Here is a 24,259-nt window from a genome sequence, read left to right on the forward strand (position 1 = left end):
AATGGGAGCAATTTAATTCGAATATATTAGTGAAAAGATCACATTGAAAGTTTGATGGAATTCACAAGGTGCTGCAGTCTTTTTATCATGCCTGGTGGCCACGGAGTTCTTTCCAAAATATAAATAATTATTAGAGGAGCAGAAGTGCCCCCCAAGGGCATACAAAGCTGCACAAACAAGAGAATTTATGGAGCAGCTTTGGGCTCTGCCTTTCCCTGTGATTTGTGTGGCTCGGAAGAACAGGCTGGAGGAGAAGGGCTGCAAGTTCAGGAAAAACATTTTCAAATGATGGCAAAAATATCAGCCCTGGGGCTCCTTCTGTGTGGGGCAGCCCAACCTCAAATCCACAGCGTTTGTGGAGCTCTTAGGATGGAAAAGATCTTTAGGATCATCGAGTCCAACCATGAACCCAGCACAGCCGAGCCCAGCAATTGAAGGGGTTGTAGCACTCACTCCCAAAAAAAGAAATAAAAGCACCTCTAAACTCCTGCTGGAGGTCTCTAAATTCCTAATGGCCATTTTATGGATCTAAGAGTCAGACTAAAATCATCTTTAATGTAGAGAATCTGTTGTAAACCCCAAACTCCTTCAATCAACAGATAAATCTCAAATATCCTGCCTGTGCTTTGGGCAGCACCATCTGCCAGGGCAGCAGATTAAAACAATTTATCTGCCCAAAAGGTGGAGATTTCCAGGAGGCTCACCCACTTTAAAAAGTGCAACACGTGGTCCTCCAGCAACCCTAAAATTCAGAATGGGAAGGGAGGAGAAGGCCCCTTTTTCCCCAAGGATGTTTTGCCAGCAGGAGACACGAAAAATTTGAGGATAAACTTCTCCTGAGTGTTTCCAGAAGGGGGCTGGATGCCCTTTCCCTCTCCAGGAATGTGTTAAAAGTTCTAATCTGATTTCCCTCGTTGCTCCATCAGTAAAAAAAATCTGTTTGTGCCAGAACAGAAGCATTTCAATCTCAAATTACATGAGGAGATTTTTTTCTGTCAAACATCTCAATCTTTCTGTCCTGTGGGCTCCAAGTGCTGCAGTTCCAGAGGGTGGGAATTATGCATGTTTTTACACCAGCAAACTGGGGCTCAAAATAAATGCAGGCAGCACCTGCTTTGCCAAATTTTTATCTCCTGAGGGCAGAATTTTCAGAGTTTAAACCCAAATCAAGCATCCAAGAGGAGTTAGAAGAAAAGGGAGGACGTGAGGCACCTTTGGAAATCGTGGCTGTGCTCGTGCACCCTGTGAGCAAGAACAAAAATCCCAACCCAACCCTTCGTGCTTTGCCTCTGAGAATTTCTGAAAGCAGTTTAAAGGATTCTTATCAAACCCTTCCCACATTTCCAAACCCAACTGGGCACCATCGCTCGCCTCTCCCCGTGTGAGGAACTGGGCAAGAGAAAAAGCACAGGGAGGCTTTTAAAAGCAGCGTTTTTAGGGAGATAAATTGGATTAATCAAGATTAATTTGACTCCTGGAGGTGCTGCAGCTTCCCCTGGCTTTGAGCAGGATCACAAACCCCCAGGGAATCATTTATTTCCAAATTAGCAAGGTGACAACCCTGAAGCGCCGCAATTTTGAGGGCGATCTGCTCCGGGGAAGATGATGCTGGCCAAGCACGGGAGGGGACAGAGGCGCCCCTAAAGTGTCCCTAAAGTGTCCCCAAGGTGTCCCCAAGCTGTCCCCAGGGCCAGGAGCAGCCACGTACCGCGCAGCCGTCCAGGGCAGCTCGGATGTAGGGGTTGTTGTCGTAGGACATCTCCTCGTCGTTGGAGCCCAGGAAGCGCATGGCCTTGTCATAGCTGTTGGTGGTGGCATCGTGCCACGCCACCGACTGGTAGCAGTTGTAGGTGACATTCTGGCGGGCAGAGGCGCTCAGCAGGCGCAGGAAGGTCATCTGCACCACCCCGATGGGGTTCCCGTCCGAGTCCACGTAGGACAGCTGTGATGGGAAAGGGACAAGGCTGGGCAGGGAGGGACGGGAAACACAGCCAGGGGGACAGGGACACACGGCCAGGGGGACAGGGACACACGGCCAGGAGCTCTGGGGGACACCGGTGTCACCAACACACACTGCTCCTGAGCTGGGGGACACCAGTGCCACCAGCACACCACAGACACTGCTCCTGAGCTGGGAGCTTTGAGGGACACCAGTGTCACCAGCACACACTGCTCCTGAGCTCAGGGACACCAGTGTCACCAGCACACACTGCTCCTGAGCTAGGGGACACCAGTGTCACCACAGGCAATGCTCCTGAGCTCAGGGATACCAGTGCCACCAGCACACACTGCTCCTGAGCTCAGGGACACCAGTGTCACCAACACACTGCTCCTGAGCTCAGGGACACCAGTGTCACCAGCACACACTGCTCTGCTCACCCACGAACGTTTTGTTCTCCTGCTGGATGGGGTGAGGGTGTGAGCAAAAAAATTAAATCTAAGGAGGGCAGAGAAAAAAAAAAAAAAAACCAAACAGGCAAGGGGATTTCAGCCCTGGTTGCAAGAGGGTGGAAATTTGGGGATATTCTCAAATTTAAGGCAATGTTGAGTGTATTTCTCCAGCTTTTGACGAGGAGGGAAGGTGAATTTCTGTGAGGGTTCAGGGCTTTATTTTCCTGTCCTGTCTGACATGAATTTCTGACTGCTGGGGGTGTTTTGTTCTGCACACCCTGGGCTATTCCCCATTCGTTTTCCTGGGCACCAAACCGTGGGGTTTGAAGCAATCTTTGCAAATCCTGGCCCTGCTGGTGACGACTGGGGGCTGCCCTGCTTGGAAAAGTTCTGCTCAGGTAAAGAGAAAATGGATTTGCTGCCCTGTTGTAACACACATTGTGAATCCCAGTCTTGCACACTGAGATTTGCTCCATTCTGCCCACCAGGCTCCTTTTTCTCCCATGCAGGAGAACATATTCCTACAAAAAAATAAATTATTGAAACCCAATCCCAGCACTTTGGGGATTCAGGATTTTGTGAGTCTTTCACAGCCCACAAAATGAGTTTTTGCAGCTATGAACTGACTGTGCTTGAGGTGGCATCTCCAAATTAGTGCCCTGGATGGACTGAGGGTTTCTTTAGAAACAACCAGGAGAAAAACACAGGCACCCAACCAGCGTGGATTTCCTCCAGGTACCACGAACCCTCGAGTCGTGGTGCAGGCTGCAAACAGTAGAAGAGATTGGTAACCACAATAAACCACGGAATTAAAAGAGAGAATCCAAATAAATAAAGATACCAACCGGTTGTCAGGATGCTGCTGCACTGTCCTCCTGAGAGTTAAATGTGACTGACCAGGAGAGAGCCACGCATGCCAGGAGGAGCTACCAGAAAACCACCAGCACGTGGAAGGAAGGGGACAAAAAAAAAATGCCAAGAGCTTGTCACACACCCAGTGTGGCACCACTGATCTGCAGGACCTTCTCTTATTTGGTTTTATTTCAAACCAGTGCTTGCTTGGCAGCCTGGCTGCCTTTCAAGGGGTGTTTTGTTGATCAGCCTGTGAAGATTTTGTGAAATTCTGTCCCAGCTTTGCAACTGCAGCCACTGGGAGCTGGTTTTGTGCTCAACGTTGGCTCAGTTTTGGAAAACCCAATTATTTCCTTTTTTCTCTGTGCTGGCAGGTGTCATATGGCTGAGGTGGGATGGGATGGGATAATGGGATGGGATGGGATAATAGGATGGGATAATGGGATGGGATAATGGGATGGATGGCAGGTCTCTTAGAGCTGCTGGGAATTGTGTGTAACACACACAGGAGGGAAGCAGAGAAAACATCTGCAAGGCTCTTATCCCTCTGAACACAGCTTGGCTGCATCCTGAGGAAAGGTAAGGAATTGGCTCCCAGTGCTCTGTAGCTTTGATTAATGATGGTGTGGGAGCATCACACCCAGCTGGTTTGGTTCTATTTCATATTTATTGCAGCCCTCTTACTTCAGGTGTCTCCAGAAGAAAGGCAGCATCTGGCCAGCTGTGCAATCCCAGGATTTATTGGGGCAGCACTGGAAATCTTCCCCTCAGATTTGGGGTTCCCCAAAGGTTCAGAACCTCAAGACACCAGGATCTTCTCCATGGAATAACAGGAGCAGAGTTGCACCCAGAGGGGAGCTCAAACTCCTTTTGATTCTGCCCATCCACACACAAATTTCAGCTGATTTTGGATTTACCAGGAAAATATCTCCTCAATGGTTTCAAGCACTGACTGAGGCAAAATCAGAGCTAATAGTGAAATAAATGATTAAATGAATAAAACTTTCATGGCCTGTGTGTTTGACTGTTTTGTGGTCTTCCATATACTGGTGGCTTTTTAAAATTTCTCCAAATAGAAAAAGCAGGACAGGTAAAAAAAAAAAAAAAAAAAAAAAAACAAGAAAACGACAACACAAAAAGATGGAACACAGAGCTCCGAGTAGCACCAGAAATGTTTTTATCTAAAAAAAGAATAAGCCCTAAGCTCTAGGCTGGCAACTGAGGCTCTAACAGAGCTGGGGAGGGGAGCAGCAGGGGAGATGGAGGAGTGGAGGTACTTGGAACACGAACTGATGAAGTGCTCTGTAATTAAGCTGTGAGTAGCTGCCCTCCAAGGAGCCACGAGGCTGAAGCCTTGGCTTTGATTTGAGGATGCAGAGAAGCCCCAGAAGCCGTGTCCTCCTCGAGGGCAGCATCAGAGCCAAAGGCGTTTTAGTGGCGATGGAATGCGGCAAACGCGGGGAAACAACGCAGGGCCTTGGGTTGTTTGCCCTTTAAGGTGGAAGTTGGGGCACCTCAGGATCCTCCTGCCCTGGGGAGGGGACAACTCAGTGGGACACAGCAGAGCATCTCCTGCCCCTGGGCAGGGTGGTTTTGTCCATGGAATCTTTGCCTGTTCCCAAATTCTCCTGGTTTGGCTGAGCTCGTTACGTGCATCCCGCTAATTGTGCGGGAATGATGAACCAGGGGGACATTTCAGGACACAAATGTGACATCCCTGCCCAGGACTGCTCACCGTGGGGATGACAAGACAAGAAACCAGAGCTTTTCCTGGTTTATGCCTTGCTGACATCAAATGTTGTTTGACCTTAAACAGCTCTTCCCCCATGAAAAAAAAAAAAATTCCTTAATTGTGACTCAGTCAAATTCCTTTCCACTAGGCCGGGCTGGAAATCTTCTTTAAATAAATGACTTTGGTTCTCCCAAGCTCTGGGGTCAGCATGGGAGCCCCCAGTGTGGTTCATCTCCATATGAGAAACAAAATCCTCTGGGAAAACCTGTCCTGGAGAGGCCAGGGATGTGCAGCTCCACCCCCTGGGTGACAGCACCGTGCCCAGCTCCGGGCTGGGGCATCATTTTAGGGATCTTTTGGGGTAAGGCTGCACTGCTGGGGGACAGTGACAAGGGGACAGCAATGTGGGGACACCCAAAATGGGCTCTGATGAGGAGACAGCAACTGCTCTCCCTGGGATGGAGCATTCCCTGTGGGATAGGAAATTCCCTGTGGGATGGAGCATTCCCTATGGGATGGAGAACTCCCTGTGGGATGGAGCATTCCCTATGGGATGCAGAACTCCCTGTGGGATGGAGCATTCCCTATGGGATGCAGAACTCCCTGTGGGATGCAGAACTCCTGCAGGGCTCTGTGAAGCCAAACCTGCCCCAGGGTCCCTCAGGACCCCCCCGTGTCCCTTTCTAACACTGGGCAAAGCTCATCCCCCACATTCCCAGTCAGGCAGACTGGAATAAAGCCCTCCAGCAGCTTTGGGCTCTGTCTCAGAATTCCACCTTAAACATTTCCGTGTGCCTGGCAGGGGGGTTAGTCCAGCATGCAGAGGGCAGCAGTGTGGCCATACCAAAGCAGGTGACAAGCTCTGATTCAGGGCCAGGGTTAGCCACTTACCAAGGACCCCCGCTTGTATTGACTATACCATGTGGAAGGCTGTTCTTTGGGCCAACGAGCCATTTTACTCTGTAAAATATGACAGGGGGTTAAAGGAAACTGCAAGCACCAGGATGTTTCTTACCAGTTTACCCCGCTTGAATTCACTGAACCACGAGCCTGGGTTTTCCTTGGGCCAGGAAGTAATTCTAGCCTAGTTTGTGGACAGCAAGGAGGGAAGAGAGAAAGAAAAGAAAAAAAAATCAAAATTAAAAACTACTTTCATTCCAGAGTCTGCATGTCTTATTGAAACTGTCCAACTTGCTTTAAAATGGTTTTTAATGATCTTTATACATCAGCAATGAGAGCAGAAGGTGGCTGTGAAGCAGAGGAGGAGGAGTGGTGCTGCTCTGGCACCAGCCTTTGCTAAGGGCTACCTCTGCCTCCAGGGAACTTGGGATGTAAATCCAGCAGTGACAGGAAAATTCAAAGGAAAGACAGAGAGGGAAAAAGGAAAAGGTGCATTGATCTTCATGTGCAGGAGAAGCCTGGTGCCTCCCCAGGGCCAAATCCAGGTGCTGTGGGGCTGGGAAAGGCAAAGGAGGTGATGAAGGAAAAGCCTCTGCCTGCTGCTGTGTTTGAGGTGCTGGACACACAGGATGGAGCTGCAGGTACCCAGAGTGACACAGAGTGACCTGGACAAGGAATCAGCCATCAGAGCATCCTTCAGGCAGCCCCAGCTCAGCAGCTGAAGCAGCTTTTTTCATTCAGAGCACAAGGAAGGAGCGTGGCTGCTCCCCCAGCCTCCCACAACGGCCTCATTTGTGCTGGAAATGTCTCCAAAAACAACAGCCCGGCTGCAGGTGCCTGGGGATCGTCCTTCCCTTTGCAGAGCAGACCCCAGGGTTTGTGCTGGGGGAGCAGGAGCTGAGAGGAGCCAGAGCTGAAACTCTGCTCTGGCTCACCACAAACCCACTGAGTCACCACCAGGGCTGGGGTGGTGGCTGCTTGCATCCCTCTGGATGGGAGAAGCTTTTTTCTTATGGATCCCAGCATGGAATTTGTATTTGAGGAGTGCTGCAGCTCCACAGAGCCCCTCACTGAACCAGCACAGCAGGAGCTCAAGCCCCTGCAAGATCATGGCCAGACTCTGCTTTTTGAGCTGTCAAATTTTGAGGAAAAACACAGCACATTGATGCAAAGGAAGAGGAAATCCATCTCCTTTTCAAACAGCCCCAAGAAAAACTCAGGGAGGATTTATGTCATGTGTGATTTGTCTTGTGCTGACACACATTTCTGGTGGATGAAATGCAGCAGGAGAACAGCTCAGCTTTGTCACAGCTGGAGCACAACTGTGACACTGGCACAGCTCCCCCAGGCTGAATTGTTGTGTTTCTGCTTGGCCAGTGCCACAGCTGCTCCCCAGGCAGAGAGAAGAGCAGCTCTGCAAAACAGAGTGCAGGGATACAGGACAAAAATGATGGGCATGGCTGAGCCAAGAGCACCATTGCACAAATTACTTCATCAACCTTGAGCTCTGAGCCTGCTTGCAATCATTTAGGATCATTTACCCACAAGGAACAGCAGGAAAAATGACAGGAGGTAAACATTTATCTGCTCTGCCTGGAGACACAGAGAGAGGGGAGGGGAATCAGTGGGGTTTGGGCATGCAGGCAGTGGAGCAGGGCTGTGGGAAGGAAGGAGTTAAACAGAGCTCCCAATTCCTGCACCAACACACACCCCTGCCTTGGACAGCAAAGTTCGAAAAATTAAGGTTTTAGCATTTATTACGCCTGGGAAATCATCAGAGGTTTGTCCCAAATCACAGCTTACATCTGATTTTCTCTTTGTCAACATTTTCTGTGTTATTTTAGAAGGTGATGTGTGACAAAGGAACATTCTGGATCTTTGATCCTGTTCAATCCTCCTAAAAATTGGCTGCCTATGAATATTCATATCAGGAAAACCATCTATCACCAGGATAGAGGGGAAAGCCAAGGTGCTGTGGACTTACTCCTTCAGATTTCTTATCAGGGAAGATGCAGGTCTCTCCACCAGCTGTGAAATTACAGTAAACTTTGAAAGAGTCCCTGGAACACCCTTGGTTGGGATCAACCCAGTATTCACCTGGATGAGGGGAGAGAAGGGAAGAAAGGATCAGGTCAGAGGCCACTTCAGCAACCTCCTCACCTGGCATGTCTCACCTCTCATGGGTTATTGTTTATATGTGGTTTAAAAAAAAAATCTACATATAAATAATACACATACCAATTATTTATATGTAGTTTTTCTGGTGCCGGCTGAAGAGGATTTTTCATCCCATATTCCCATTTTTAGAACAGAACATTTAATCTGGGAGGGCTGTTCAATGATACCCAGCTCAGCTCTACATAATTCTTCTCCACCAGCCACAACCCCCACGGAATCCCCAAATTCCTCCTTTTCCAAGCCTCATTTTTGCATCCAGAAATCCCCACATCCCCTCTCTCCCAGGACACACCATCTGGGAAATCAGGGTGGCAGAGCTGCAGGTCCTTGCAGGTGCGTGCTGGGTTGTGCTGAGTGCCCAAGGGATGTTTCATCTGCTCGATTTCCAGTTTCAAGGAGTTCAGGGAGCCAAAAATCTCCTCCATGCCATCAGCATAGTCCATGTAGTTGTCAGCATTCCCATCATCCAGCAGCTGGCTGGCATCAATGTTCCTCCTGGTCCTCTTGCCAGCCTGGATGGGCAGGGGCTGGATGACTTCTCCAGGAGGACCCTGATTTTTTGGGGGGGAAAAAAAAAAAAAAGACAATTTCTCTTTCCATTGGGAAAAGGACAGGAAACATGAACAAAGCAGCAATATCCTAAAATACACATTGGACATGGAGAACACCCGTGGATGGTGCTGATAAAACCTCTGAATTCAACATTTTCCACCTTCTTGTCCTCTTCCCGTTAATAATTCCATCCTGATTTCTCCCCCAGTGTCTCCAAGAGATTCCAACCCACTGCTAGCACTGGCAAGGAATCTTCATCCAGAGATTTTTCTGCTTCCCAAATTCCAGCACCCATGAAAACTGAACTTTGTTTCATGCTTCACCTCGTGAGTTCTACTTACAGGAGGTCCTGGGGGCCCTGGAAGTCCTGATTCACCCTTTGGACCTGTGGGACCCTGGATGGAAAAACAAGGGAAAAATCAGGATTCATCCCAGAGAATTCACCTGGTACTTCAATCACATCCCAAACATTATTTTAACTATGCCTGAAACTTCATTTTTGTCCCTTCAGGCACACAACAGGAGTCTCCCTGTACCCACATCCCAAGAAAATGGAATTTTTGGTTGTTTTTGGTGTTTAGGTAAAGATAAACACCTGGAGTTACAGATTTTTCTTATGCTTCCCACAGAATGCATAAAATGCATAAAATCTTAAACTCTCCCAACCACTCCAACAATTTTGCAAGTCAAATAAAATCTTCAAATTAATAAAACATCAAATCCTAGATGGCAAAAAGCCACTAAGAAGTTGCCCAAAAGAGGAATTTTTAGCTGCCTGCACAGCAGGTTTGCACCACCAAGTTCCAGAGTCTCATTTCTCACTGAGTTCTTCACTTTCCAGCTTCCCACATCCCGTTTTTCTCGGGCTATTTTTAACCCCTCCACTCTCCAGCAGCAGCTTTTCTCCTCAGGACTAAGCACTGGATTGTGATCTGTGCTGCTCTGCTCTTCAGGGAAGTGCAGTGGTGGCACAGAATCCGTCCCCAATTATCATTCCTGGTTTTAGGCAGAGTTTGTTAAGTCCTCTCTGCTAATTGCATTCATTTTACTGCTGAGGGGAGTCCCAGCGTGTTCTACACTCAATAAAAATGATAAAACCCCCTCAGCCTCTTCCCTGAGCTGTGCCCATACTCACTGAGGAGCCTTTAGCACCTTTGGGACCAGGGGGACCCTGTGGAGAGACAAATACAGAAAGGAGTCAGCTCAGTTCCAAGCAGAGAATTCAGAAAGGGAATTTAAAAAAAAAAATTTTACTCTATTTCCATTTTCCCCATCCACTTGAGCTGGGTGTTGCTTTTATTTGCCAAGAGACAAAAAGGTTTTGTGGCAGAGCTCCCCATTCCTGCCCCAGTGGGGACTGGGAAAACTGCTGGAATGTGGGGCTGATCCCAGCTCCGTGCTCAGGACACTCAGCTGGGCACCCCAGGGTGCAGCACGAGCCCTTTGAGCATCCAAAATAATGATAAAAATCAACAAAAAAGGGCAAGAAATCCCCATGGGATTGTGGATATTCCAAAAGAAAAGGGGGAGGGAAACAGGGTGGGACAATTTCCCAGTGCCCATCTCCCACATCACTTCCAGATCCTTCCACCGGGAGGGATAACGGGATGGGAATTCCTGGAACTCATCCAAGTGTTTTTAAATGGCTCAGCTGAAAAAAAACCCAAAAAACCCCAACATTGTGACCAAGATCCTCCTACAGCCAGGGCTGTGCTGGGCATTCCTGGGAGCACAGGAGTGGCTCCTGAGGGCCTGTGCAGCTCCCAGGGAATTCCAAGGTCGTGGATTGTCACCTACCGGTAATCCTGGGGGTCCTGGAGGTCCGATGGGTCCAGAAGGACCTGTGATACCCTAAAAAAATAACAGCAAATTAATTGATCTGTAATTCTGGCCAAAAATTACAAATCCAAAGCCCTGCTCACAGGTGATCACCCAGTTTTGGAGGATTCCAGTCCAATCTGGAGCTTTACCTGGTTTTTAGAGCATGGACAAAGGAGTTCCTATCTCATTTAGGCTCACACTTTTAAAAATCAGCCCTTGAGATGAATATTTAATGGCACCATCCCTATTCAACTCTTTCATATGACCCTTGAGAATCTGCTTCCCACTAAAATGGGTCATTTTGGAGCAGATCCATACATCACACATAAAATAAACCACATTAATACAGAAAACATCCCTCAAAGACTGCCAAGGATCCAGGGTTGCCCATCTCTGCTATACTCCAAAGCACATTCCAGGAAGGAAATGTATGGAATTTTATTTTATGAAATATTTACCTGCTCTCCTTTGGGTCCTGCTGAGCCCTGGGGGCCTGGGAGACCTCTGTCACCCTTTTCTCCCTGCTCTCCTGGTGGTCCAATAAGACCAATTAAACCTGGGTGACCCTGGGGGGAAAAGAGCAGATGTTAATTAGGATTTCTGACTGGAGAGAGCAGAGACATTTCTAGATCCAACCCCAAACATCTGAGAAAGGTGAGAGGAGTTTGTAGCAATCCCTGACACGTGGAAGTGGCAGAATGGAGCAAAACTGGAGATTTTTACAGCAGAAAATTCTACAAATATAGAAAGAACCTCTGCACTGGAGCAGCTGCTCATTCCTTGGGGTTATATAAATATATATATGCCAGAAATGGATATAGGGTGGAGAATCACCCCAAAAATGGGCCAGGGCTCTGCACCTCCACACTCACCCCCAGCTCAGCTCCTTGGGGCACACTCAGAGTGCTGCAGGTCTCCTCTGAAGCTGTCACTGGGGCTGGTGACAGTCCCCAGGACCCCTCTGCAGTGTCCCCACACCCCAGCAGGCACCAGGCAATGGCATCCTGTGTGCATTCTCACCTTCTCTCCTTTAGGACCAGAATCTCCTTTCAGACCAGGCAAACCAGGAGGGCCCTTTGGGACACAGAGGGGAAAACCAAAAGAGGGAATGAATTCATGTCACACTCATTCATGCAGTTCAAAAACTCCTGGAATTGGGTGCTCTGGACATACCATTGGGCCTGGAGGACCATCTGGGCCAGGGGATCCCGGGAGACCTTGTTCACCCTGGAAAAAAAATGCAATTCCCTCATTCCCAGTGCCAGCAGTGCTCCCAGCTGAGAATATTCTGATTATTCACCTGTGCCAGGGAATGTTTGTCCTGGCTTTTCACAGATGGCAAAAGCAAAAGGATTTCTATTCCTTCCATGCTCAAATCTCTGCTGGAAAAGGGACTTTGTGGGTCAAGGAAAAATCACTCCTGGAGAGTGGCTGAAGAACCAAGGCTCAGATAAAACATGTGGGAGATGATATTCACTATTCCATTATTGCCATGAAATATGTTTTATCTGCTGTCAGGCATCCCAGCATGGACAGAACACTGGGAAAAGGCATCTTCCAAGCAGGTGGGATACAGGAACAAACCTGAGCTTTCCCAAACTGGGAATACTCACAACTGGACCAGGAATCCCACGAAGGCCATCGGGGCCAGGCTTCCCTGGAGCACCTTGGGGACCAATGGGCCCAGTTTTCCCAGGAGGTCCTTCCAAACCAGCTTCTCCCTGGATGAAGAGGCAGGGAATTGGATTTGGGTTGGGACATCCAATGATTTTGTGAGATGATGCCAGGATGCCACAGAGGGGATGCAGATCCATGCAAAGCACATGAAACTTTCTCCTCCTTGATTTTCCTGCTGCTCCCTCCACCTCATTCTCCAAACTCCTTCAGTTCCCAGGAGATTCCAATTCCTTGCTTGAATTCCAGCAGGAGCCACCCTTTGGCTCTGAGCTCTCCTGGGTTCAGGGACCCCCATCCATCCTCCCTCTTCTGTGCTGCCACAACAGGATCTGTAATTTCCAATCCCATCTCCATTTCCCCACCCAAACAATCCCAGCCCATTAAAGCCGTGTCTGCCCTGGGAAAGGACACGGGGCTGTGCACACCCCATTATTTACAACACATTCAAGTGCCAAATATAGCACTTGGATGTTTCAAACGAAGGAAAACATTCCCATGACCTTAGCAAGCCCTAATTATCCCCACAGAGCTTGTTAAGGGCTGGAACATCAGCTCAGATTCGAGACCAGTGGCCCCAAATTTGAGCTAATTTGTTGTAACACGCAGCAAAATCAACTCCCTGCCTTGGCAGAGGGAGCAAGGACACAGCACAAGTGAAATCCCATTCAGCTCTCACCTTGGCTCCTTTCTCTCCTTGCCTTCCTTCAGGACCAGCTGGACCAGGAGGGCCCTAAAGAAAGCCCAGAATAGATGGAAAACACAATTAGATCCTGCTGATCTGCAACGGTCCATTGGAATTAGCAAAATGATGCTCCAGCCCCAGGGAAGGAGACAAAATGGAGACAAATATCCCTGAAAAGCTTTTTAAATTAGCTCCTTGCTAAATGAATCCCTGGGTTTTGGCAGCAAGGGAGGAAGAGCAGGAAAATCCTCATCCTTGGATTTTCTTTGGGCTGTTAACATCTTTAAAAAAAAAATCCATGGGATTTTCCTGGCAGCTTCCCATCAATTTCCAACGGCTGTGGGTGGTGCATAATTTTATTTTTTTTTAATTATCACATATTTTACACAGCATTTACACAGCATTTATTGTAGGCTTAGTAAGAACATGAGTTTTTAAAAAGTTAATAGGAATGCATTTGGGAAAATCTTCCTAAAGTACCAACTCACCCTTTTTCCAGGGGGTCCAGAGGGGCCTGGCTCTCCTGTGGGTCCAGGGGAACCCTGCAGGGAGAGAGGGGAGGGGAACGAGCCATGAGTGCCCTTGGGATGTGGGAAAGAGCAGCCAGGGATCCATGGAGGGATGGATGGATGATGGATGGATGGATGGATGATGGATGGATGATGGATGGAGGATGGATGATGGATGATGGATGATGGATGATGGATGGATGGATGGATGGATGATGGATGGATGGATGATGGATGGATGGATGATGGATGATGGATGGATGATGGATGGATGGATGGATGATGGATGGATGATGGATGGATGATGGATGATGGATGATGGATGGATGGATGATGGATGATGGATGGATGATGGATGGATGGATGATGGATGGATGATGGATGATGGATGGATGGATGATGGATGATGGATGGATGGATGATGGATGGATGATGGATGATGGATGGATGGATGGATGATGGATGGATGATGGATGGATGGATGACACAGGAGGGAATGAGATCCTCAGTGGGCAATTCCCACTGGGAAATTCTGGTGGGAATGAGGGGATTGGTGTCCCTGGAGCTGACACAGAGCCATGGGCACTGTGGGGCACAGCTCTCATCTTTTCAGGTACTCACAGTCTGTCCAGGTTCACCATCATCACCTTTGTCACCAGGGGGACCATCTTGACCCTAAAAAGGAGGGAAAAAGGAACAAGGAGTTGGTTTTAGGCTGTGAGTGGAGCTGAGCAGAGGAAATGCCAGGGGAGCTGCTGGGAACGAGCAGCACAGTTGGGTTCCACCACAGCAGGAGGAGGAAGCTCTGTGAGACCAAACTTACAGCTGGGCCAGGCTCTCCAGGAGGACCAGGGTCACCAGGGAAACCAACTGGACCCTGCAAAGTGAGAAGAATATTCCCAAGTCAGAGATGCTGCACCTGGGGAGCACCAATGAGCCACGGGGAGCCACCCCATGGAGTAAAATCCTAATTTCTACAATCACAACCCATCTTTGCATTTCAGTGTTTCCACCCTGTCCCAGCCAGCCCAGATCTGCATCCTGGCTACCAGAGCTCCAAAGGCAACGCTGGCACTTCCATCCCAGTTTTTCAGAAATCCTTTGGCTGGGTGACAGCAGATTTGGGAACGTGCAGATTGGAAGGTTTTGCTTTTGCAAAATGTGTGACATTTTGCACAGGAGGAGCCTCTCAGAGCATTTAATGACTGAAACACTTCACCATTCTTCCCCATCCAATGTCTGTCGGGTGCTTCACATGATTCCAGGAGCAGCCTGCAACCCATCACAGATATCCCAAATCCCATCTGTTAGGAGGGATGACTAAACTCCTCTGCCTCCTCTGTTTCTTTGTGCCATCTTGCCTTATCTCATCATCAATTCCAGGCATCAGAGGAGCCTGCAAGATAAACCCTATACTATTGTCCCCTAGTAAAATTATCAGAGCTCCACTGGCTTCAGCAGAGCTGTAGAAATTAGCAGCAGCAGGGAGCTGGGTGTGCAGGTACAGCTCCCAAACCCGAGAAATCTCCTTGATCCCGTTTTGGAAGCTCTGCTGTGGTGCAGAAGACCTTGGAAAGCCATCAAAACAAAAGTGACCCTAGTGCAGCTCCTCTCTGTGGGGTGAGATTCCAGATAGCCTGCAAAAAGCACTGAGAATTCCAGCATTTCTGGGAAATATGGTACAGTTGGGCATTTCCCTCATCAGCACCCTAAAGAAGGGGGCTGAGATCATGATCACCAGAGGAGCAATTCCATGGTAAGGAAACTATTTTAAATTTCCACAGAAACATCTTTTCATGCAGAAATCTCTGCTGGGAAGGCAAGGAAAGATGGAGGGGGTACTTACAGGGCTGCCTTTGGGGCCATCATCACCTGGTGGCCCTTTGGGGCCAGGTGGACCAGCAGCCCCAGAGGGACCTGCTTCTCCCTTTTCACCTCTTTCACCTTTAGGGCCCTGTAAATGAAAAAAAACTTTTATTATCCAGGGGAAAAAAAACCAAAACGAACTCTACTGATCTCTAATTATCCTTCAATCAGTTCTGAGCAAGAAGCTCTATTTGTGTCTCCAAACACAAGGACATGATTTAACAGTCCCTTCCCACAAGGACTGAGTGGTGCTCATGGTGTTCAGTCGTGGGTAGCCCAGATTTGGTGACTAAACGTGATCCTATAAATACCCAGGAACGTGGCAATGTGTCATCAATACCCAAAATCCAGCACAGGGCTGCTTCAGTCCCTGCTGTCCCATGCACATCCCAGGGGGCACTTACTGGGAGGCCAACTTCTCCAGGGAGACCAGGCTCACCAGATTCCCCAGGTTCACCCTGCACAGGGAAAAAGAAAATAGAAATATTCACATTCCTGCAGTTTTCTGCTGGCACAGCAAAGCCACTGCACGAGTGCTGTGGCAAACTCAGCTTTACCTTCTCTCCTACAGCTCCAGGATTTCCTATTCCCCCAGGAGGACCCTGTGGACCATCAGCTCCTGGTGGCCCAGATGGACCCCTGGGTCCTGGTGGGCCTGGTGGACCCTGAGAGAAAAGGAGGACAAATTTCAGAGGGGGTTTCTCAGAGCCATGGCAGTGAGGAACAAAGCAATGTGGAAGCCCCTTACCATCTGCCCAACGTCACCTGTTTCTCCCTTCTCCCCAGGTGGTCCAGGCAGGCCCTGTGGAGGTGCAGGGGGTGAATTTTAGTTGTGAACATCTCAGGTGAGCCCCAGATTTCATCCCCCTAAACCCTCCCTGGATGCTGCAATTTACCTGCAAGCCCACGGGGCCAGGGGGACCAGGGAAACCTCGGGGTCCTTCGTCACCTTTCTGACCAAAGAGCCCTTGCTGGCCTCGGGGCCCGGGCTCTCCATCAGCTCCCTGCAAGGAAAGGGAGTTTAGGTGTGATCAAAGGTCTGAGATCAGGTCTGATCAAAGATCTGATCAGCCCAGGACAGATGTGGGGTCACACAAACCCCATCCCAGCACCCCCTGTGCCAGGCAGGAATCGGTCCAGTTCTTCCCAGGAGGCTTTTTTGTGGGGGGGAAATATTAAAAAAAAGGGATTTTTGCAAATGGGGGTGATACTCACAGCTGGGCCAGGCTGACCAATTGGACCCTGGGGACCGGTGGGGCCTGGGGGACCCTGTCCCAAAAAAAGAAATGTCAGAGTTAGGAGCAGAGTGACAAATTCACCTGGAAAAGGTGAATTCCTTCAACACAATCTCCATTCAAACTGCATTAATTCCCAAAACAGAGATGGAGAACAGGGTCAGGTCTCCTTGGACACCCCACAATTCCTCAGCCCTGGTGCCAGTGGAGAGCAAACACATCCAAATATATTTTTGTGCAGCAAAGCAATGTCAGCACTCAGCCCTAAGTCCTGGGTAACTCTGGGCAGTGCATAAAGGGTGTGGAACTGGAATTATCACAGAATTACAGGGTGGTTGGGGTTGGAAGGGACCTTTAAAAATCTCCTGGTCCACCCCTCTGTCATGAGCAGAGACATCTTCAACTAAATCAGAGAGGGAACTTCAGCCAAAGACCCAACTTTGATGGCAACACTGCCCATGTTTCACAGATATTTCCATGCTAAGTGGGTGATGTGGAAATATCTCAGTGTTCCTGGGAGATGGAGGCTCCCACTTGAGCCTCTCACTTTTTTTTTACATCATGTGGGTATTTGATGAAGCACAGAAGATGAATCAACATTAGAAAACGATATAAATTTCATTTCTATTTCCAGCAAGTCACACCATGAACCACACTGCAGAGCAGCAGCTCCAGCAGAGTTGCCCCCACTCACCTGCTCCCCTTTGTCACCTTTGCTGCCCTTCTGTCCAGGCTCCCCAATCTCACCCTGCCAGGAACAAAGGGACACCATTAATCCCTCACCATTTCCACATCCCAACATCCCAGCCCTGTGTGTCTGCACCCTCAGCACAAATCCCACAGGGACATGCCAGAGTGGGCTGAATTCCCACTCTCATGGGAAGAGATTCCAGAGATTTGGCCACTCCAGGTGCAACCAAACCCTTTTCCATCCCACAGTTTCTCGGCTGCATCTTGCACACCCTTTGAGCAGCCACGAGGGATTTATCCCAGCTGATGTTTCCTGGGAATCCTCCACTCCAGAGGGGCTTAATGAGAGAGGGGGCAGAGGGAATTAATTTGGAAAGGCTGAATGTCTGTGAGCAGCCACCTGCTACAGGTTTGGGGCAGGCAAATTGGATTTCAGGGAATTTCGTGGCTGGAAGAGCACACGGAGCCCCATCTGCTCTGAGTTCCATAAAAATCCCCCAGCAGCACATCCCACCCAACTGTGGGATGCACACCACGGTGGAAACATCACCCAGTTCCTTGCCACAGTGACCCCAGGCAGCAGGAGCTGTCCCCACCTTGTCTCCATCCTCTCCAGGAGGTCCAACAGGACCTGCAGGGCCGGGCAGTCCCACGGGGCCCTGGATGCCATCCCTGCCAGCCGGTCCTTGGGGACCCTTCTCCCCCTGGAAGCAGAAAAAACAGGCAGGTCACACCCCCAGCTCTCCAAGAGAGCCTTTCCAGCCCATTAAGGTTTTATTCACATCCTGGCTGGACAGGCAGGAACAGCACAGCCGGTTCCAGCTGATATTTCATCTGTGCTCCTTGTCTGAAATGAGACTGAACTTCTGTCTTGAGGGATAATGAAAAGAACAAACAAATGTAAGCAGTGAATACCCCGATCACAGCTGCAATTTCACTGCTACAGCAACATAATCTGATTTAATCTGAACCCTCTGCCATCTCTGTCTGGATGACAAACAAGATCTCAAGTAATTTTTACTCCCACGAGCCAGTATTTGCTGATTCTGGTCCTGGCTGCCCCAGCACTCACTGCTGCTCCTTCTCTGGCTGACCCCCAACTAAGGGGGGGGTTCTCAGGAGGCCCATCCTGAGATTCTGGACAAATAAAACCACCTGAAGTGAATAAAACAATCTCTGTGTCAACATCTTCTTGTACTCCTTTGAGCAGGAGCCTTCCAATCAAATTTGTTTGTTTACAGGAACTGAACAGTGAATATTTTCCAGTTTCCTCGCCCATAATTGAATTGCATCCGAATCCTGGGTGTTCTCCTCTAAAGAAATTAGATGCCACATAAATTGTCTATTCATCCCTGCCCTGACTGACACACTCAGCAGGACAGATGTTCCCAAAACTGATTCACCAGGAAATTCTCACCTCTGGATTCGCTGCTGGAGTTTCTAACAAAGCAGCAAGCGTGGCTGGTAAATTCTGATATCAATCGACATCACCAAAGCCACCTCTGTGCTGCTGGGGCTGGCTCAGTTCTCTGCCCACAGGGCTGGCTGTTTGTCACCAGGAGGGGACACAGGCTGTGTCACCTTTTCAGCCCCCAGGTCTCCTCATTGCCTGGTGTCACAGCCACGCTTGATGGCAGAGGTGCCACCAAGATGTGCTCAGGATGAGAAAATTCCTTTCTAATTGAATTATGAGTTGAATTCCTTATTTTTTACACTGTAAATCTCCACAAGGACTGGTTGCACGCTCTGCTCCCTCCTGCACACACCTCCAGCTGTCCCACAATGGTTCATCTTCCTGCTGGTACTTACTGGAGCTCCCTTTTCACCTGCAGGTCCTGGAGGTCCTTGAGGGCCAGGTCTCCCTGGCAATCCTATAGGGCCAGCTGATCCTGCAGGGCCACGCTCCCCAGGAGAGCCCTGTTGGGAGGAGGAGGAGGAAAAGAGCATTAATTGCAGTATCAAGCTTCACCCATGCCCAGACAGAGAGAAATCCAAGCTCTTCATCCATGTTTGTGCACATTTGATGGGATAACTGCCACGGGAAGAGTTGGTACCACCGGCCTAAGGGGGACTGCAGATTGGTTTTGTGAATTAAAATCAAATTAAAGCAAGGGCTGAGTTCTCCTCTGGATAGTGCAGAGAGCTCAGTTCCTGGGGACACATAAACATTCTGGAACAAGAGCAAGAGGCACTTCACAGCCAGCAGGGAGGGTTGGATGATGGATGTTTCCTTCCAGGAGGGCGGCCCTGAGCAGGGATCTCAAGTGGAGACAACTTCCAGAGGGAAAGCAGGTGGATTAAAACCAAATCCTGGATGTGCTGAACCCCTGCAGCTCCCTGAGCCTGTCACGTAAATCCACAGCTGACCCCACAAAATGACTGAGCTGTTCCACCAGTGCCTTGTAAAATAAAAGGAACATCCAGGGAAATGGAATTAAAGGAACATCAGGAAAAGGGGGATAAAGGCTGGAGCTGTGACTAACCCTGGCCTGGCCCTGCCAAGCTGTAAATGGTGGTGCCTGCAAGGACAGGGATACTCACGGCTGGGCCTGGGGGGCCTGGGGGACCTTCATTGCCTTTCAGCCCTGGAGAACCCTGGAGGAAGGAAAACAAAGTTTTTTTGTTATTTGGGGAGGTGGACAACTGGGAATTCTCCATCTGGAGGGAGCCAGCAGCCTCTACTCACAATGGGGCCGGGGAGGCCTCGCTCTCCAGGGAATCCTCTCAGTCCTGGGGGACCGTCCTTGCCTGGGAGGCCAGCGGGGCCAGGATCCCCCTGCAAGGACAGGGACAGAGAGCTCAGCATCTGCAGGTGCCATGGAGGCCCAGCCCGTCCCCTCAGCCTCCACTGGCGTGAGGCACAACCTACATTTCTCTTCTGGACCATCCCATGGTGGCCCAACCCAACTTCACTGCCTTCAAAACCTTCATTTCTTTCCTGAACCATTCCATGGTGGCCCAACCCATCCCTTCAGCCTCTAGAACCTCAATTTCTTTACTGAACCATCCCCTGGAGGTCCAGCCCAGCTCCTCAGCCTCCAGAAGCTCCATTTCTTTCCTGAACCATCCCCTGGTGGCCCAACCCATCCCCTCAGCCTCCAGAACCTCCATTTCTTTCCTGGACCATCCTCTCCATGTCCAGGGATGGAAGGCAGCAAGGAGGGTGAATTCCAGTCCCTACCTTGGTCCCTTCTTTTCCAGTGAGGCCAGGCAGGCCCTGTTCACCTGGGGGCCCTGGAGGGCCTGGGTGGCCCCGCTCACCCATGGGTCCAGTCTCACCAGTTGGACCCTGGAAAAAAAAAAAAAAAAACAGTCAGAGAAAACGGGGTGGGTATTGACAGAACAAGTGAGGAAGGGAAAAGTGCAGGGTGTCAGTTGAGTTTTTTTGGGGTGCAATGGGATGGAAGAGGTGCCTTTGAGTGCCACCAGCAATCCCTGCAGAGATTCCCCCTCTGGCATCTCCAACACCTGGGAGTGGCCACCATCACCCTGGGCACACTGGAGGCACTGGGAACCTCTGGAGTGAAAGCAAATTTCACCCGAATGAGATGTTAACACTCCAACTCAGCTTTGCCTTTTTAATTGAAAACTTCCTAAGCGCTCTCCAGCCCTGCTGATGGATGGGACATAAATAATGCATGAGGCTGGCACTGCCTGGCAATTAGAGCTGCCTCCCTGCCCTCCCAGGGCACTCAGGGTGACACAAGTGCCACTGAGGGCTCCCCAAAGGCTCGTTTTTGGGAGGACAAAAGCCGCTGTGCACTAAAACCACCACGTCCCTGCCCCTTGGTGGCTTTGGGGACAGGGTTGTAACTCATGTCCTGCTGCAGGGGAGCCACTTAGAGCACTCAGCAGCCACACATCACAGCAACTGAGCCCAGCAGAGCCACACGAAATTGCCACCGATCCTAATTTGCACTTGAGAAGACAGACACAGCCATCAGGGAATTGCCCCTAATCAGGGAATTTACAAATCAGGGACTTTATGCTGTCATTAAAGAGGACAAATTAATTACTTTCTAATTAAAGAGCTGCTCCCCAGCAGTTGAGGGAAGGACCCCAAGCCAGTCCTGCTCAGTGCAGGCTCACTGAAATTTGGGTTTGTTCCCACAGAGCTCGTGGGGACTGAAAGTGAACCAGGCCGGCTCTGACAGAACCTGGCAGCACTTCAGATGAGAGAGGGGTGATTTTGCTCACACTGACATGGAACAGCACTCTGGCATCACGTCTGCTCTGCCCTGACCACCAGCAGCTGCACAGCCCTTGGAGATCTCATTTAACTCCCTCCTGCTCAAGGTCTTTGAGCTGGCTTGTGCTTTTTAGCTGGGTTGTGCTTTTTATTTGGTTTGTGCTTTTATTTTGCTGGTTTGTGTTTTTCAGTTGGTTTGTGCTTTTATTTTGCTGGTTTATGCTTTGCTGGTTTGTGCTTGTCTTTGCTAGTTTCTGCTTTTCAGCTGGTTTGTGCTTTTATTTTGCTGGCTTGTGTTTTTTAGTTGGTTTGTGCTTTTCTTTGCTGGTTTCTCACCCTACACCAGTTTTACACCAGGGTGGTTGTGCTGAGCTCACAGGAACCACCTCATTTCCATTTCTCTAAACCCCATCCCAACCCTTCAGCAAGGTGAGCTGGGGCCATGGATGGCATTTCACACGTGCCTCAGGAATTTCAAAATCACCTGACAAAGGCTTTGCCTTCCCTGGAAAAGGAGTCCCTGCTGCACAAGCAGCTCCAGTTGAACCAGTAAAGACCAGTTGCAGGGCTGGGTGAGCATTTGCTCCTTACCTGAGGACCTACAACACCAGGGGGGCCTGGAGGGCCAGTCTTGCCTTGGAAACCCTGTTAGAGAAAGGGAAAAGACAAAGAGGTGACATTTCTGCCTGTGAGGGTCACACTGCCACCAGCTGTTCCTCCCCCAGTGACAATCCCTGACCAAGGTGGGCATTCCAAAGGAAAAGGAAATAAGAAATCAAGCAGAAAGTGGGAAAAATGTGTTTGTACATTTATAAAAGGTGAAACAGAAGAAGAAGAAGAAGGGATCCTCAAAGCTCAGCCCTGCTGTTTGGATGGAGCTGTTGTGGTTTGGCCAGATATATACATATAAAAATCGCTTACACTCATAAAACCATAGAGGAAATGGCAATTAAAACCGCCATTAATAGCTATTAAATGGCTGTCAAAAAAAAAAAAATTCAGTGTGAACTTCTTTACGCTGAGCAATTCTCAAAAGCCATTTCCCTTATCCTGCTCCCCGTTCTGGTGCTGGTTTAGGCTCGGCTCTGTCTCAGCTCAGCACCACAACCCGCGGGGGCTGAGTGAAGCTTTATCTCCTCCATCAACATTTGCTGAAAGGAACCACAGCCCTGTTTGTCTCCAAAGGCTGATGAGCTGGGAAGGCTCCATGACAGCTCCTTCCAATGGCATTTTGAAGAGTGACAACGAGGAACTCTCACCACTGCAATTGTTTGGCTCTCCCAGGCTAATCTTTAAAAAGCACATTAATTATGGTTGTTACTCCAGCCTGCTGACAAGCTTGAGGAATGGCATTTAGGGCACGGGGGGCTATTTTCTCGTTGCCACAAAAGAGGATCAGATAAATCCCATGCCAACGCTAGCCTGTCATGTTTAAATAACTCCTCCATGCTATTCTGGCTGCCTGCAGATCAGAAAATATCCTGTCACTGATGAGGAAATGGTAAAATATCCTTGGGAAATGAAGGCACTATTTAAACTCTTATCACAGACAAATATTTAGACCATTTCTGTGCAGGACTTTCCTTATTAACCTGAAGAAAGGGGTTTCCTTTTGTGCTCTTGGAGCCTTGGGCACAGAGGCTTTAGAATCTGCCTTTTTTTTTTTTTTTTTTTTTTTTTTTAAAGCCAATCTTTGCAACTCTAATATGGCCAAATATCTCAGCGTGCCTGTTTGCTGCTGAATGGGAACTTCAATCAAGGGAAGTGTTTGACACAGAGATTTCAATCTTGCACAAAGATACACTGCACTGACCAGGCTACTGATGTAGAAAGAGCATTTAATTCATTTTTATGCTTCTCTCCTTGCTTTTTGGCTCTGTGAAGGGAAAAGGGGACAAAAAAGGGACTTCTGCTGCCTGGGTCTGCAGGGGAAAGTGATCTTTGCAAGGTTGATGGCACAGGATAACAAAGATTTTGTTTCCTGGGAGAGGCAAATTGAGGAAAGCTATTAGGGAGAGCGTTCAGACCCCAAAATAATTAAAAGACCATTCTCCATTCATTCCTGCAGACTTTATGCTTTTGATTCCAGTGTCAGAAGCTGATGACAGCAGATGCTGTCAAAGTTCCCATTGCTCCTTCCACCTTGGCTGGAGGTGTCCTTGGATGTCATGGAAAACTCAAGGGAGACTCAATGTCAGTCAGGCTCTGGCAGCTGAAAACTCCTCACCTTTAAGTTAATCCTGACCTGAGGACTTGGCCCAAAAACACCTCCCAACCCCTTGTTTTAAAATCAATCTCATGGTGTGTAAATAAATATCTGATGTTGGGCTGAGCAATGTTTGCACTGCCTTGCTTAGCAAATTAATTAAATTGTGTGGTAAGTTGAGGGGAAAAAATGCATAATGTGCAAAACCTTTTTAATGCTCATTTGCTGGGGAAGGCAGTGGGGGAAAAATGGGCTGCCCACAGATCCCCCCTGAGCAGCTGGAGAGACACAGACCCTCAGGGAATCCAAATAATCCAAACTGGAGAGACAAACCCTCAGGGAATCCAAATAATCCAAACATGGGGCTGCAGCTCCCCAGCAGCACAGCAAGGTGTAGAGAAACCAAAAGGAGGCTCTGGAGCAATGAGCAGTCCAAGATTTTTTGGCTACTTACAGTTTCTCCTCTCTGGCCAGGGTGCCCAGGCAATCCATCCTTCCCAGGGGGACCCTGTGGCAGAAGAGCAGGGGGAGAAGCAGCATCACCAAATGCTCGGTGATTAAAAAAAAACCAAAAAAACCAACAAAAAAACTGTGACAAACATTGAACCAGCCCTGCTTGCCTCAGCTCCCAGCTGTCTCACAGGGAAATGGAGCTGCAGAACCCTAAAAGCTGCACCCTTTCCCTTCCCACACATCTCCCAAAGGATTAATCTCACAGGACCTGCTCACCACACTCAGGAAATCACTCCCAAACCAATTCTGAGGTCCCCCCCCAGGGT

At 49.1% G+C, this 24,259-nt stretch overlaps 1 protein-coding gene across 10 annotated transcripts in view; it reads right to left on the reverse strand.

Annotated features, from left to right (window-relative positions):
• The window catches only part of COL5A1 (collagen type V alpha 1 chain), a 144,147-nt gene that overhangs the window by 10,743 nt on the left and 109,145 nt on the right, over positions 1-24,259 (reverse strand). For 7 of the 10 annotated variants that reach the window (XR_015808104.1, XR_015808101.1, XR_015808102.1 and 4 more), the window contains exons 37-65: positions 23,935-23,988; positions 21,866-21,919; positions 20,267-20,374; positions 19,772-19,861; positions 19,627-19,680; positions 18,895-19,002; positions 17,682-17,789; positions 17,090-17,143; positions 16,376-16,429; positions 16,057-16,164; positions 15,909-15,962; positions 15,718-15,825; positions 15,565-15,618; positions 15,141-15,248; positions 14,118-14,171; positions 13,916-13,969; positions 13,274-13,327; positions 12,780-12,833; positions 12,040-12,147; positions 11,600-11,653; positions 11,447-11,500; positions 10,885-10,992; positions 10,403-10,456; positions 9,741-9,776; positions 8,947-9,000; positions 8,346-8,604; positions 7,860-7,972; positions 5,867-5,935; positions 1,709-1,942 (exon numbers count right to left, since the gene is read on the reverse strand). Coding sequence is in view for 4 of the 10 variants with exons in the window: in XM_088177676.1 (XP_088033802.1) it covers positions 1,709-1,942; positions 5,867-5,935; positions 7,860-7,972; positions 8,346-8,604; positions 8,947-9,000; positions 9,741-9,776; positions 10,403-10,456; positions 10,885-10,992; positions 11,447-11,500; positions 11,600-11,653; positions 12,040-12,147; positions 12,780-12,833; positions 13,274-13,327; positions 13,916-13,969; positions 14,118-14,171; positions 15,141-15,248; positions 15,565-15,618; positions 15,718-15,825; positions 15,909-15,962; positions 16,057-16,164; positions 16,376-16,429; positions 17,090-17,143; positions 17,682-17,789; positions 18,895-19,002; positions 19,627-19,680; positions 19,772-19,861; positions 20,267-20,374; positions 21,866-21,919; positions 23,935-23,988 (2,475 nt within the window). In the remaining 6 variants the exon portion in view is untranslated. Of the gene's footprint in view, positions 1-1,708; positions 1,943-3,236; positions 3,318-5,866; positions 5,936-5,990; positions 6,060-7,859; positions 7,973-8,345; positions 8,605-8,946; positions 9,001-9,740; positions 9,777-10,402; positions 10,457-10,884; positions 10,993-11,446; positions 11,501-11,599; positions 11,654-12,039; positions 12,148-12,779; positions 12,834-13,273; positions 13,328-13,915; positions 13,970-14,117; positions 14,172-15,140; positions 15,249-15,564; positions 15,619-15,717; positions 15,826-15,908; positions 15,963-16,056; positions 16,165-16,375; positions 16,430-17,089; positions 17,144-17,681; positions 17,790-18,894; positions 19,003-19,626; positions 19,681-19,771; positions 19,862-20,266; positions 20,375-21,865; positions 21,920-23,934; positions 23,989-24,259 lie in introns of those variants that run through there. The other 3 variants (XR_015808103.1, XM_014892157.2, XM_088177677.1) reach the window with 2 other exon arrangements.

This window comes from Sturnus vulgaris, chromosome 22 (genome assembly GCF_052056855.1).
Source record: "Sturnus vulgaris isolate bStuVul1 chromosome 22, bStuVul1.hap1, whole genome shotgun sequence".
In the NCBI taxonomy this organism is placed as follows: domain Eukaryota; kingdom Metazoa; phylum Chordata; class Aves; order Passeriformes; family Sturnidae; genus Sturnus; species Sturnus vulgaris.